The sequence below is a fragment of the Aquarana catesbeiana genome, linkage group LG04, assembly GCF_042186555.1.
Source record: "Aquarana catesbeiana isolate 2022-GZ linkage group LG04, ASM4218655v1, whole genome shotgun sequence".
In the NCBI taxonomy this organism is placed as follows: Eukaryota; Metazoa; Chordata; class Amphibia; order Anura; family Ranidae; genus Aquarana; species Aquarana catesbeiana.
In genome coordinates, this window is record NC_133327.1 from 684,193,090 (window position 1) to 684,208,987 (window position 15,898).

Here is a 15,898-nt window from a genome sequence, read left to right on the forward strand (position 1 = left end):
ATTGGCTGCTCAGTCACCTGGGACCTGTAATGGTGACCAGATGATTGACAGGAGGGAGGGAGCAGAGCTGAGCCCTTCCTGTGCCGAGGGGGAAGTGATGTCACCAGCCCAGGCACTGGAAGAGGGAGACTACGAGGGACCACCACCTAGCAACAGGCATTTAGAAGTAAAAAAAAAAAAAAAAAAAAAAAAGTTTTAATTTTTCATGTAGTTTTTTTGGGTGGAACCCCACTTTAAGTGCTAAAAATAAAAATCACCGACTGTTTGGCAAAGCCTTTTACAGCAACTAAAGCTGCTTGAGAGCAAGGTCTTATCACATGATTGGAGATCTATCTATAGATAGAAGCCAGGGCTAGGATAAGAGAACTTGTACTTGCTAGCTCAGCTATTATTCTGCCTAAATTCAAAGGATAACCCATTTGTATTTTTTGGGTGGAAGCCATTTCTGACCAGCTCAATTTTAATTTAAAGCCACAAAGCTGATTTTTTTTTGGCCTTTCTGGAACCATGTTGGGAATAAAGCTAGTAGAGAGATTTTTAAAAATGGTTTATTTAAACATTTGCAGTTTTAATGTTCCACATTTGACTCCTGCGGTAAATCCACAAGCCTAGAACAGCAACAGACCCAACAACCCCAGCAGTGACTAGCGCTCTAGCCAGGTCCAATGTTGAGTAATTTGATGGATCAGTACCTAGGAGAGGGGGAGGAAAAAAAAAAAAAAGTTTAAGTCTTGAATCTCAACTGAAAACCCCAACCCCCCATCCCAGATTGATTACCTTCCAGTTTTAGAATTTCTTGATTATCCACAGAAACAAATGCAACAGGTCCTTGAGAAGTCACTGTGTTCTTCAGAGACTGAAGTTCAGCCATTCGCCCTAAAATTAGGATAAAGTTTGTATTCCACAGTAGATGTTCTTAGGAACTTTCACTTTTTTTAATTTAAAGTGAGTTGTAAAAAACACAAGATTTTGCCACCTGAATAATATACTCACTTCTCCTTTGACCACAAGAAACCACACAGCTGTCCCTGGCAGATGGAACACAAACAGAAGCACTGCAGTGGAAGTATACCTGAAGACAAGTTTTTACACTGTTAATCACAGCAAAGCATTAGATAAGACTGCTAAAATACTTTGTATTCATTTACCAGGCCTCCAAGGGCAAGCTGGGTGGTGGAGTCCACAAATGTGAAGGTGCTGACCACAAAGCGCTGGTAGTAGCTTGGTATAGGTACAGCCTGTGAAGGAGCTCCAACAGGAATCAGCTGGCTCAAGTAGTTGTCTCCATTGAAAGGGCAACTGCACAAACAAAACGCTTGAGAATTGAGATCTGCACAAGGTAGACAGGATAACTTCCATTCTACAGACTCAATTACTCACCTGTCAAACAAGATGGGCCATTGAGGAAGGAGTGTAGGATCTACCGAGCTGGTGGCCCAGCAGTCATTAAGGACAAGGACCAGGTTTGGATCTGTTCTGCCGATGATGCGAACCTCCAGGTAGACTGGGTCCCTGAGCACTTTGACCACAGGGTACTGTGCATCAGTGTAGTACGAGGCATAGTTGAGATCTGCATTACATAAAACATTACAAATTCAGGGCAACAAGTGTTAACACTTCTGAATGGCTGGGTTCAGGGACCCTGGAAAGGACATGCCTTTTGCTTGACAGAGGGAACTCAACACCTCTGGGGAAACTAGCCCTAAGCAAGAGGAAACGCCAGACCTAAACAAAAAGTTCATGAGTTGAATGGAAGATTACCATGAAAGTCATGACTTTGGTCATACCTGGTCCCACCCACTACCACACAAGCATGAAATTTGCCAGAGTTATATTATAGACAAAAGGCTGGTTAACATGCCAGACTAGCATCTAATACCACTAACTTGCCGTGAGATTATGGCTGTTCCTACACCCTTTTGAGATGAAGATACAACTTAAAATTTATATGGCTGGTTTAGATGTCATGTCCTTAATGGTGTTCAGTTTAAAACCTTTCCACAACAGCACACCCTTCTTGTGTTCAGTCTAGCCATGCAGCTGCCAAGAGAAGATATCTGGTATGTCTAGGATGAAGTTGAGCCACAAGCACCATTTGGTGGGGGGAGTGGGGGGGGTGTACAGCTCATACACTTGTAAGGGGCCTGAGTATCTCAAAGAGCCTGGTGGGATGGAAGGGAGGGGAGCTCTGTGGATGCTTCTGTAAGAGTAAGTTGGCAGCTGCTGCATGTTATTGAGCTCACATCGGGCTCTTTGCTGCCACCTCTGGCAGCTTCCTGCATGTGCTGTAGACCCCATCTGTCTCAGCCACATGTGGAAACAAGACCTGGGACTAGGAAGACCAAGTGAGGGCTGTGTATGTGTGTACAGGTGTGAGGGGGGCTGAGGCACAGATGGACTTGGTGGAAGAGCCAGTGGGTGGGCCCTTAGGAATGTTGGTGGTCAGGACTAAAGCTGTTCAAGGGGCCCCACAATTTGATGGTTGCCCTGAGCACCACCACATGTTCATCAGTGGCCCATTGACTGCAAGTTGCACCTTCTGCTAGTTGAAGAGCAGGTGGAAGCTCACGGTGCAGAGAACAAATTCTTTAAATGCGTATGTTTTGGAGTGGTCTGTAGACTGGCATGGCCTTGGGGTTTTCACCTGGACAGTCTGAACTTTTAATCATGAGCCTGGGTTTCAGTCCACCTGTAACCAAGTTCTCTATGTAACTGAGACAGACACACACAAATCTGTTACTGTCTGAGTTGTGGGCGGCTATCTGGGGCAGGTTTGGCATCACTAAAGGGTGGTGCAATGTCAAGAAAAGCAATATGGCCACACCCACTGTTTGCCGCATTACTACTCACCTTGGGCACCCCCCCCCCCCCCCCCCCACCACCGTAAATTTAAAAAAAAATGCCCTGTACCACAAAATTAGATGGATTTGGCTTGAAGAAAAGGGTGGCAACCCTAAACGGCCCTTTATACAAATGTGTCAATTTGAGAGGGAGCCTGACCATTACAGTCCAAAAACCCTTACCAGACCAAAAGAAAGGCTTCCTTCTGGCTGCACAAGCTTCAGTCCTGTGAATCTAGCATTGCCCTTTGTCACCATCTCCTGTCAGAAGCCCAGCTGTCTCTTCCCAGGTTCAGAAGGCCCATACATCTCTCACTCCATGAAAGACAGGCTCTACCCCTCCAGTGCTGCATGGAACCTGAAGCCTCCTGGGATATACATGGTAGGAGGAGGCAATTCTCATCTAGATAATGGGTGGGCAGTGTGGACACCAAGGTAAGCCAAAGCATTTTTAGATTGCTGAGGGAAAGGGGACCACAACCATGCAAGCCATAGCAATTATTGCAGGATTTGCTTTAAGGACTTCTGTAGTACTGTGCTCTATAAATCATGTTAGATTACTAATGGGCACTAGACTAGTGAAAGCACGTTAGCTTACTTCTAGAAAGCTGAAGACTTATCCTCACCTTGTGCAATCCTCATCTCCAGCTCAAGAGGTCCAGATGTACTGACAGGAAGAGGTGGTGGCAAAGTGTTGACTGTAAAACTCAGCAGTGGCACAATACCAGTTTGAATGAAGTTACACTGCACAGTCACCCTAGATAAACAGTACAGTATTAGATACAGTGCTTCCCCCCCCCCCCTTCATCCACTAAAGCAGGATTGCTCATCTTACCTCATTGTACTGTCCCTAGTAATAGAAGATCCTTGCCATGTCTGTATTTGTCTACTAGCTTCAATAGTAGCTACATAGTTCATTGGACCATTGGGCACCTGGGTGAAAACAAACCAGGATAGGCAGCCAATGAGCCTTTAGAAGCAATACCGCCCACCATAAATTCAACTTTCTATATCACATCCCCTTTTGAAATATAAAAGGGTGGCTTTCTGTACACCACAGGAAACCTACAGAAGGTATTAAGCACATGTAGCACCCTCTAGTGTGCTAGGTGTCAGAGATAGGGTTGTCAGTGTAGGCAAATTAATGCAAGCTTGGCTGGCAGCCAGGCTTGTTTCTGGGTTGGCAGAAGTCCAGGGAGAGCTGGATGACTCAGGCAGCATCACTGAGACCTCCCAGTTATTTGCAGAAGATGTTGGAAAGGTAGGAGGAGAGGTGATGGCACACCCGAGAGGACTGGGTACAAAGCCAGCAAGGAGGACTGTGGTGGCATGGGTAGTGGAAATACAGCTGCAGCCAGGAGGCCTGGCAGCACCTGAAGAGGTGGTACTGGGATCCATAGACATGTGGGACAGCTAGCACTAGGTCTACCATTTTTTTTTTTGCAACATCATAGGGGCCTGGCTGAGCCAGTGTCAGGCATGCAATTCAGTGCTAGCTAGTCCTGGGAGTGATAGTCTACAAGCAAGTTTGTGCTGGAGGAAGAGCAAGTTATATATGCCAGAGGTGTATATAGTTCAAACCCTATATTGCTGTTTGAAGCAACTGGGCACCACATATCTACCCTACCCAAGTTACAATCCCCTTAAAACAAGGTACAAGGACTGCTTCTTGAGCATCTGAAGATTGGAATGCCTGGCTGTGCAGGGGGAGAGGTAGACCACAACTACTAGTAGCCCCTACGGGGCTACTGCTACACATGTTGAATAAAAGCACAGGAGTAGGGTTGATGGTGTAGTAGAGTATCAGACTAACAAATAAGCCAGTTCATGAAGTCAATTAGATCACTCATGAATGGTAGCAACTAGCAACCATACATCATGCCAGACTGGAATGCTTTAGAAGAAATTATGCAATACAGAGAGGATAAGGTGCCATCATCCTCACCTCATTTTGGGCAAAGAAGCTGAACCAATATGCACCACCAAATTATATCACAGCCCAAGACCAGAATTGTAGCCAAGAGTTTGTAATGTGTCTAAGAATTTGAACTGCAAGATTTGGTCATAATTTCTGCATTTCGTATGATAGATATTGTGCAAAGGTTAGCCTGCCTGCACCACAAGGTTCAGACTTTGATATAAGCAGACTAATGTAATACCCACCTGAAATGCTTTGGTGCAGGACAATGGGAACCTGAACACTACAAAGGAGTTACTGGTATCTACTGTCAGCCCGGTGCAGGTGTCCAATCCAATCACCCTGATGGAGTCCAGATGCAGAGATGGCACAGTCAGTTCACTGGACACCGCAATCGCCATGTTGCCATCAAATCTGCATTGTGTGGTCACTGTAGAACACAAAATTGGGTTGTCACCATGTAGACCAGACATGCAATTATCTAGTCACTGATAATTTGCCCACTGAAGTATTTATATTTTTTGAATAGTCTAGTCTAACTCACATCTGTACAGGTTAGATTGCAGTGGAGTGTGCAAAATTATACAGGAGCAGACCATAGAAAGTCTTATGGACACCCAGCAGGGTTGTCCATTGTACTCGAAAAGGTCACCAAGTATGGCTGAGGTCTAAAATAAGTGTCAAGATACCATTGAGCAAATTGTTTTTAGCAAGTACATGCTAGACTGGGCTTCAAGTCACTCAATTATGAATTGCAAGATTTAAATGCTTTTGGCTATACCAAGGTACTAGCAACCTTACATGCCAAAAGAGCAGGTTATATATATTCTACCTACAGACTGACCCTAGTATGTTCAGGCTGATACGGCTTCCCAACTTTAGCACATCCAGCAACATCCTACTTACACTTGTTGCCAAAGAAACAAGGCATTGTAGCATCGCTTGGGGAGTAGCAGCATCCCATTGCAGCACAGGAGTCACTGGTTACAGGTGTTTCAGCACAGGCCAGTTTGTCTGCTTTAGCAACGGCAGAGCAGACATCAGGACTAGGGGCATCCAGGGCTTCTATACAAGAAACAAAGGTCTTCTAACAACATGCAGTACATCAGATTAATGCAATTAGGACTTTAGAGACACTAGGTGTGAATTACCCTTACTTTTGTCTTAACAGCCCCCCCCCCCAGTAATGGAGTAAGACACATGCTTTTATACCAGGGGACCATGCCATGCGATTCCCAAGACAACCCGCCTGCAGTTGAGGAAGCTACATAGCTTTGTTTCAGGGGACTATGCCATGAGAATTCCCATTTAGAAGATTAGACAGGTTACCATTCTGTATTGGACATCTCTTCTCCATCTTGTATTGCTCAACAGCACCATCAACAATTTCTTCCAGAAGCAGAACCATCATAAATTCCTCATCCTAGGAGGGAATAAAAATGATACATCTCTAGGGGGTCTTCAAACTTTTAACAAACAAAGGGCTAGTTTACTGCCCTTCAAATTTTAGGGAGGGGCAGTGGGAACAGAAGCAAGCAAAGCCATAGGCTTTGTGGTCAGTGGGAGGAATAGTACCCCAAGGTAAATGGGCTCAGCCCATTCTCCCAAAACCTGCTGATCCACATCTAAAACTCCACTTGACAAGGAGTCAGGCACTTTTTTTTTTTTTTAACAAGTTACCAGGAGCTTTGCACTCAGACAGCACAGGTCAAGCATGTGAAGAGCTAGAATTTTCATTTTGGGTAAGGAAGGGTAAAGCCTCGTAGACATGGTACCATCGTTGGCAGGGGATTGTCTGTTGTCCTAAAATCTTAACAGTACGCTCCTTTTGACAATTGTCCAATCTTCAGGCAAATGTTGGACAGGTTAGTAAATGCATCGGCTTGACGTCTGTTTTTCATATGGTCAGTACACAAATCTGTCACAAGAGTTGAATGTACAAACATGCTTGGAATCAATGCTCAAACATGAAATTAGCAGAAAGGGCCCAAATGGTGGCTGTCAAGAGCTAAAATTCCTTTTAGTATGTCACTACGTTTGTGGCATGAAAATGGTGTACCATTAGTATGCTAGACAAGATCCTGGCACACGCCCTTTTGACAAACATTAGACGCTCAGTTGTCCAACAATCGTACCGTGTAGGAGGCTTTATAGTATTATCCAATTTGGATGTTCTTCCTTCACTTCTATCCTCAAGATGCCACAAGTGAAAACTTCTAGAGGGCATTACCTTCAAGATATGCCATCAGAACAGGCATTTCCATTTGATTCCCCTTCACAGCTTGTTCTGGCAACAGCTAAATGATCTCCCATTTGTGGCAATGGTTACCAGACTGAGATGAAACACTAAGACCCGGTTCACACACGGGCGGCACGACTTGCAGGTCGCCTCAGCGAGGCAACCTGCAAACCACTTCCGTGGCGACTTGCAAAACAACTTCTGTATAGAAGTCTATGCAAGTCGCCCCAAGGTCATACAGGAACCTTTCTAAGTCGGAGTGACTTGCGTCGCTCCGATTAGAACGGTTCCATTGTACAGAACGGGAGGAGACTTGTCAGGCGACTAGGTCGCCTGACAAGTCGTCCCTGTGTGAACCGAGTCTAAGGGGACAGACAATACGCCTAGGCAGTCTGGTCTACAGACCTAAAGTTCTGGCTATACATACACCCAAGGAATGCATTACTAGCAGAGATTAGAACAGAAAAAAAACCCCACACTTTGAAATGAGTTGGCCCATGATGTTTCAAAAAGTTGATGTCAGGCTTACCTTTTCCCTTACATAGCATCCATCATAGGCAGTAGCAATCACCATTGTTTTATTGGGTCCATGTCTTACCCAGATCCCACAAGCAGGATCATTGCCAAGACTCTGAAATTCATCCTGGAGATCTGAACACAAAATGTTAGTTGATTACTTACTAAGGCAAGTTATATCAAACCAGTGTTACATTCACTTCTGAAGGCAGACTGGCACATAGCACAAGATTGGCTGGTATAACAAACTACAGTGCCTTGGGGGGGGGGGGGGGGGGGGGGGGGGAATTCACACCCACTTTAAATTTTCCGCATTGTCATGTTAAAGCCAAAACCGTAAAAGTATTTTATTGGGATTTTATGTGATAGACCAACACAAAGTGGCTCATAATTGTGAAGTGGAAGGAAAATGATAAAAGGTTTTCCAAAATTCACAAATATCTGAAAATTGTGGCGTGCATTTTTATTCAGCCCCTTTACTTTGATCCCCCCCCCCCCCCCCACTAAAATCTAGTGGAACCAATTGCCTTCAGAACTCAACTAATCAGCAGATAGAGTCCACCTGTGTGTAATTTAATCTCAGTATTAATACAGCTGTTCTGTGAAGCCCTCAAGAGGTTTGTTTGAGAACCTTAGTGAACAAACAGCATCATGAAGGCCAAGGAACACACCAGACAAGTCAGGGATAAAGTTGTAAAGTTTAAAGCAGGATAAAAAAAAAGTTCCAAGCTTTGAACATCTCATGGAGCTCTATTCAATCCATCATCTGAAAAATTGAAAGATTATGGCACAGCTGCAAACCTACCAAGACATGGCCGTCCACCTAAACTGACCGGCCGAACAAGGAGAGCATTCAGCTGAAAAAAAACCCCCACATACTTGTCCCAAAGTGTCTTGTCATTTTTACCATTTGATACTTTGTACCCCTACCAATTCACATAGAAGGGCCGGGATCTGGGGGTCCCCTTGTTAAGGGGGGCTTTCAGATTCTGTTAAGCCCCTGCCTGCAGACCCACAACCACTGGGAAAGGGTTGTGGGGGATGAGGCCCTTGTCCAATGTGGGGACAAGGTGCTATGGGGATGCACCCCCATGTTAAGGGCATGTGGCTTGGTATGGTTCAGGAGGGGGGGTTGCTCTCATCCCCCCCAGCAGGGGGGACGACAATGGGGTGCTACATCCCAAGGAGGTCTGGCAAGGACCCATATGACAAAAGGATACTGACTACGCACCACATTAAATATGGTGCTGCCATAAGACCATACAAAAAAAACATTAATTCCTACAAGGCTATTTAAACCAGACCCCTTGGGATGGAGCACCCCATCCCCTCTCCCCACCAGTACTTCTCAGTATCCACCTGAGTTATAGGAGGAGTCCTTTTAACTCTCCCATAGAGAGGAGTGTCATGTTTATACAGAGTGCAGAGTGGAGTTGGATTAGAGCACCTGTCAGTTTTTGTTGCCATCTGTGCCCAGTTAGAACTTGGCCTTTGTTCTGTGTACCATGATCATTTAAAGTGAAGGTGAATTTAAATAAATATTCCAGATTGTGGGTTGTCCCCAGAAAAGTAAAGTGGAATCTTCCATTGGGGACAATAGTTATGGTGACCTGGGGGTCCCCTTAATTTACAGGGATTTCCTCACTTACTGTTTGGCTATGGGACAGGGAGTTGAAGGGAAATCTCGATGTAGCACCCTGATGTTTTAGGCAGGGTTGCTATCAAATTTAGTTGCCAGGTGATCGTTGCTTTGGCCAATTGCTAAATCAAGCGATTCCTCTCTAAATCTGGACCTGTTGGACCCTCTCTTCTGTCACTTGGTGGCACTATGCTAGTGACATTAGATAAGACAGGGGCTTTGCAAGCTCAGACATGAATGGATGGGGTGTCTCAGCCAATGGGTAGGGATGTTTCATTGGTCCCTTGGCCTGCTGGGAGAGCCTATTTGGGTGGAGTCAGGCGATTGGGGTTCTGTGCCACCCGGATGGCTGTCTGGGTGGACGTGTGATGTAATGCCCAGGGATGCTAGGCTGGAAGCCTATCCCAGGGACTTTTAGCTGCCTGAGGGCCTTTCCAGGAGTGTGAGCAGCAGAGGGTTGGACTGCAGTCCAACCAGAAGTAGGGGTTCTGCCAGTCAGGGACCCTGTTGTGGTTGGAGGTAGAGGGGAAGCTGTCGCCACCAAGGGACCAACCACCTTGTTACCGGAGATCACATTGAGCAAGCTGAAGCAAGTACCAGAGCAGACTCGCCAGCCTGGGATGGTGAAGTGGGAAAACTTCCCCAAGTGCCAAGCCAGGGACCCAGCAGGAGAGCAGGGGTGACGCTTGAGGAAGATACTGAGCACTAAAGTGGAAGAGTGCAGGGGATTCAGTGGCTATTGGATCCAAAGCTTAGTGAAAGACTGGGAGTTTGTTGAGTGAAGACCCACAGTGAGTGACTGGCATAAGCCGAGAACTGTTTGTTGCCAAAAGTTGACTATAACTACTGTTTGTAACTGTTAACATAGAAGACAGCGGCCCTACCTATATAGAAGTGGTGTCCGGCTGGAGGCCTTCACCTGTATAGCCGTCTTCCTATAGACGTCTGAGGCTGCCAATTATCATTGCCTCTACATAAGGGTGTCCTGGCCCCAAACCTCTCCCTTGGTTCTGTTCAAGAGACAATAAATCTTTGCACTCAAAAAGTGTCTGGTACCCACCTTTTCATCTTGCATTACACCCGCCATGCCTTGTAACCCACTCTACCCAGAAGGATGTCAGCTGTCCCTGACTCTGGAGGTCACCATTAGGCCTCAGACATCAGCAATTGGACACTGATTGGGGAAAACCTGACAGGGGTTATAACCCTCCCCTACTCCAAAATGAATAGAAGTTATGCCTAAAGTTCTAATTTATAATCAGAAAGCATCTGAGTGCACCACAAACTGACCATCCAAGTCACTTTTAATATCCAAAGAACCACCCATGGATCCATGATTTTTTTGTTTCAAGAAATTTTGAAACACCCTGGAATTTCCAGCTAAGATAATCTTAAAGTGTTACTAAACCGTCGGGCCGTAAAATCAGTCTGTATATGCAGCAAAGCATGCTGGTTATACTCACTGTGGAATCTAAGGGGTTAATCCTCTGCATTGTGTAAAAAGGCTGTCTGATCCTGTCTCTCCCCCCCCCCCCCCCATGCTAACCCACCCCACCATAGACTACAGGGAGTCCACTTTGGAGGAGAAGTTTCTCCACTTCCTGTTTTGTCTGCAGCACATGAAGTGAAGGGAAATCTCCCTAATGGGACGGTAAAGGTAGGAGGAATAGCCATCAGTTCCACTTTGCAATAAGGAGGTATACCCATCCAGTCACTAGACCTTTAAGATCTTAGGACACTGGCTACATTCTAGTGCATATCCTGAATAATAGCACACTGATCCCTATTCAACGAGTGCTACTCCCATCCACCATGTTCTGTGAGCTACCAGCCAATTAGTAGGAACATCAACCCTACTTTTGGCAATTCCCACCCTTAAACCACAAGAAGTTAAAAAATGAACACAATAATAAAAAAATAAAAAATAAAAGCACTTACCCAACACTTTCAGGGAAGAGGTCGCCCCTTCAACAGGCATAGAAAAGGACAATTCCATCTTGTCCAGAGCACAGTGGAGAAGAGAGGAGCTTTCAAAGTGTCCATTGGCATCACACAGCAACCAGGACAAACTGCAGCTCCACAACAGCAGTGCTAAGCCCATTCCTACCCTGGAAGAACCCATCATGATGATCACTTGCAGTACTGACCCTCAGCCCTGACCTGAGATTTATACCCTGGAGAGAGGGCGGGGCTTCAGGCTGATTGGCCAGGGACTGCTATGTACACAGGTGATCCTTATACTTGCAAAGGTGGCCAAGAACTGTGTGAGTCTCTTCAAACCAAGGTTCATGCTCTGGGGTGATTAAAAAAAAAAAAAAGGAGCATAATTTGTTACTACTTTGTATTTTTTTCTTTATTTTTATATTTGTATTTTTCATTTATTTTTTTGCTCTTTTATTTTATGTTCCATGAATTTGCAAATATGGGGGCTGATTTATGAAAACTTGAGAAAAGAAACTAAAAAATAATGCCAATAACCTCACCCAAGAGCTCAGTTTTTGGATTAGCTTCCAGTTTTCAACGTCAAGCCCTTAGGGGGGTTCTGAGGTGTCGCGTACATTTTGTATCATTGTGGAACACTTTTTTCATTATGTAGCAAACAAATTATAAAAGTAAAAGCTGCAGAGCCATTACCAGCTGGGTTTTATCTACTTCCCACCCAGGCCAATTCTGACATTCCTCTCCTACATGTAAAAATCATCGTTTATTTGCTAAGAAAATACTCAAATCCCCCAAACATTATATATTGTTTTGCAGAGGCCCTAGAGAATAAAATGGAGGGTTTTGCAATTTTTTTTATGTCACACAATATTTGTACAGCCGTTTTTTAAATGCTAATTATTTTGAAAAAAAAAAAGACACCTTAATGAATTTTAGTGCACACAAACACAAATAATACCCATTGTTTTTTTTTTTTTTGGTAAAATATAAAAGATATCGACACTTTGCAAGCCTTTACAGGTTACCAGTTTAGAGTTTACACAGGAGGTCTGATGCTAGAATGATTGCTCTCACTATAATGTTTGTGGCGATATCTCATATGTGTGGTCTGAATGCTGTTTATGTATGTGTGTGCGACCGCACTGAAGTGCTTTAAATGCAGCACGGTGGTGTAGTGGTTAGCACTTTCGGCTAGCAGTAAAAGGGTTGCTGGTTCGAATCCTGACTATGACACTCCCTGCCTGGAGTTTGCATATTCTCCCTGTGCAGGGCTCAAGCCCTATGGGAATGCCGTTAGCAGCCAGGGCATGTGGCATTCTGTAGCCTGCAAAGCTCGTACAGGATCGCCCATTTTTGGGCATGCGCAGTGGTGTAATGGCGCCGCCTGGCACCATTTTTGAATGGATGGCAGTAACACTTGGGTCTCGGGGGCCGTGGCGCCTCGCTAGAGCAGAGAGCAGGAGGACAGTAGCAGTACATTTTTGTGAGTGTCTTAGTGACAGAGCCTAACCACAGCACAGAGGAGGACATTACAGGGGGGTGAAGGGGGCAGAGGAGGGCATTACTGGGGGGGTGGTGAAGGGGCAAAGAAGGACATCACTGGGGGGGGAGGTGAAGGGGGCAAAGGAGGACATTACTTGTGGGGCGGTGAAGGGGGCAGAGGTGGACATTAGTTAGGGGGGCGGGGGAGGTGAAGAGAGCAGAGGTGGACATTACTGGGGGGTGAAGTGGGCAGTGCTGTGGAGGCAGGGCTCAATCTTGGGTGAGTTCTCCCACTTTTTTTCCCAGGACTTGACCCCTGTGCCTTCTCCCCCCTCTTCTTGCTGTTGGGTGTCAACGCGGCCTCTCGTGGGCCTTGGGGGTGGTTTCTTTGCGTGCTTCCCCCCCGCTCCGCACAGTGGGACAGGAAAGCTTGCCACACCAGTCGGATCCTTTGGCAGCTTCTGGGCACAGCAATCAGGAGTTCCTTTGCTCAGCCGTTAGTGGTAAATATATCTTAATTACAATGACTGTACAAGTATCAATATGTATTGTCCTTGATAGTATTGTTTCTTTAAATGATCTCATTGTTACAATGCATTCTCTTTTAGAGTTCCTCCCTCTGTATTCCCCCAGAAGAAGACCTCTACTCATAAGGTCGGTGTGCATCGTACGACTACATATATTTTCATATCATGGTATGCCTTTCTATGTGTACTCATGGCTGTATTACCATGTACATGGTTTAGCTTTATGTCCAGAGCTCATGTTTTAATACATCAAGGTCCTTTTTGTATTTTTACTTAATAAAATTTATATATTTTTTAAGAAAGAAAGAATAATTTTTCTGAATGAATTTTTTGCTGGCAATAAAGCCCCATGGGGAAACTTTTCCATTTCGTGCCTGCGTGGGTTTCCTCCCATACTCCAAAGACATGCTGGTAGGTTAATTGGATCCTGTCTAATTCGCCCTTTTTTTTTTTTTTATAATCAAAATTTTTATTGTTATTTTGTTCCATTTATATATACAACAATTATATATTCATACTATACCCCTACATTCCACCCCAAAAAAAGATCATCATTTCACAACTACCGCAATTGACCCCTTTCCCATCAACCCAAGTTTACATATACACAGGAAAGAAAAAAAAAAAAAAATTTGACCCCTCGTCCCCTCCATTTCTCCATCCCCCCTTTCTCCTCCCTCTCCTCCCCCAAATTCGTGTGATCTCTCCCTCCCTTCCCTCCTTAACATTTATTATATTAATTTACCCCTTCCCCTCCCCTTCAATGTAAAACGTGATTGAATAAGATTATAAAGTGTATTAGTAAGATTCCCCCTTATTCTATTCATGTCATTAAACACTGTGATCCATAATTATGTAATTTGTACATGTGAAAGAGAGAGAGGAAAAAAAAAAAAAACCCAATATATGACACTTTCTACCCCCATCCTATTATTCGTGATTTACTCCAACTCCTCCTTCCCACCATGCACATGTGATGATTTAAATTATTTAGAAATATAAAGTGTATTCCCCTATATTCTCCTTGTGTAAAAAAAAAAAAACCTTTAATTTATAATTATATAATTCATGCGTATGTGTTTAAATTAGAAAAGTGGGTAAAAAAAGGGACATTCCCTTCAAAACATCTAGTGCCCATGTGCTTATTAATGTAAATGTGTATCTTTTCTTTACTTTGACCCTCATTACCTCATCACCCCACACAAAAAAAAAAAAGAAAAAAAAAAAGAAAAAAGGAATTTATTATTTTCTTTTTCTCTTTCTCCCCTACTTTCTGCCTTCTTCCCCCCCCCCTTCATTTTATACCTCCCCCCAATATCCAATATTAAAAGGATTAGGGGAGAAAGGAAGAAAGGAAAAAACCCCTTAGGGAGAATCGAGTGGAGGGAAAAAAAAAAAAAAATTCGCCCTAGTATGTGTATGTATGAATGCGAGTTCGGGACCTTCGATTGTAAGCTCCTTGAGGGCAGGGACTGATGTGAATGTACAATGTATATGTAAAAGTGCTATATAAGTACCTGAAATAAATACATGTGCTTTAAATTTTTTTTTTTTTTTTTTTTTTTTTTCCTGGCCCTACCTCACGTCAGCACACAGTGGGTTAATGCCTCCTCTGGAACCCACAGGACCACCTTTTCCTAGCTAAATAAAAGACATGTCATCCTCCTACAACTATTCCTGGCACCCTTTCACAGGGAGCCCACACACTCCTGGATGAGTGTGTGGTGACTGCTTCTGTAGAAGCCAAGCCCTAAGCTTTATAAGCCTAATGGCTAGCTGTAATGACCCATCCAGTGAAAATTCTGGTCGACATCTCCATCCCGCTGGTTCTGCTAGAGATAGTGACAAATACAATATGTCCTAAAATTCTGAGCAAACGTGTAGCTTGAGAACATGCTCCAAGTATCCCGATATCCATAGCACAGAACCATTTATCCTTGGTGGTCTTACATATGGAACAAATCTTTTGTTCTCAGTATGGATATAAACACTACCTGTACTGGGTAGAAAGCCACAGGGATCCCTCTCTGCACAAGGTCCAGATCCCGGCAAACAACCTGAGGAAAAAGAACCCATAGAAAGGCTGCCTTTGTGACTGAGACTTTACTCAAAACTGGACTGAAAGATTCCATCTGGAACAGCAAGCTTCCATGGGGCCTTAAAGGCCCTGATTCAAGCTTCCTGCTGAGGATGTAGCCCTAGAGCAGTGATGGCGAACTTTGGCACCCCAGATGTTTTGGAACTACATTTCCCATGATGCTCAACTACACTGCAGAGTGCATGAGCATCATGGGAAATGTAGTTCCAAAACATCTGGGGTGCCAAGGTTTGCCATCACTGCCCTAGAGAGATTGACATAATGGCTCAATCCTTACTCCAACTGGAGCGGAGGGATCCCACCTGGAGCTGCAAGTCAAAGAATCCTTCTTAGCCTAAAGCTTTGATCTTGGTAAACTTCCTGGCTGTAGAGATAGCCCTTAGAGTGCATGTCTTCAAAGCTCAGTCTTTATCCAAGCTGGATTGCAAAGAGCTCTCATCTGGAACCAGCAAGTAGTAAATCCCACCTAGAGAGTCTTGGCTCTCCTTCGAGTCCCAGATGCAGCCCCCCATCAAAGTATTGGATGAATAAGGAATAATCTACCCATGAGACATTGGATAAGATAGTGACTGCAGAAATCTGCCCTCTAAGAGCTTTAGGATCAGTTGAAGTCTGGAATGCACCTAACCAGAGGACTGAAGCAAAGAAAACAAAACAGTCCAAACTGAACAAGCTCTATTTAAAATCCTTTTGTAGGA

At 44.5% G+C, this 15,898-nt stretch overlaps 2 protein-coding genes across 2 annotated transcripts in view; one reads left to right on the forward strand and one right to left on the reverse strand.

The window, feature by feature from the left end:
* LOC141141064 (kinesin-like protein KIF6) overlaps positions 1-15,898 on the forward strand; it is a 550,310-nt gene that overhangs the window by 130,132 nt on the left and 404,280 nt on the right. The window lies entirely within an intron of this gene.
* LOC141141627 (zona pellucida sperm-binding protein 4-like) lies at positions 553-11,274 on the reverse strand. Its single transcript, XM_073629185.1, has 12 exons — positions 11,091-11,274; positions 7,527-7,648; positions 6,088-6,181; positions 5,665-5,823; positions 5,004-5,188; positions 3,676-3,773; positions 3,467-3,597; positions 1,381-1,570; positions 1,149-1,299; positions 994-1,072; positions 778-876; positions 553-692 (listed from the first exon to the last, which is right to left on the reverse strand). Exons 1-12 carry the CDS (start codon positions 11,272-11,274, stop codon positions 553-555), a joined length of 1,632 nt encoding a protein of 543 aa, XP_073485286.1.

Excerpts from the sequence above, each read along its gene's own strand:
- LOC141141627 (XM_073629185.1), bottom strand. The coding sequence starts at position 11,274 with ATGGGTTCTTCCAGGGTAGGAATGGGCTTAGCACTGCTGTTGTGGAGC. Across the intron at positions 5,189-5,664 it reads TTGTTTCTTTGGCAACAAGT|TGACCACACAATGCAGATTT; the intron begins GTAAGTAGGATG and ends TGTGTTCTACAG. Across the intron at positions 877-993 it reads TTCTTGTGGTCAAAGGAGAA|GGCGAATGGCTGAACTTCAG; the intron begins GTGAGTATATTA and ends TCCTAATTTTAG.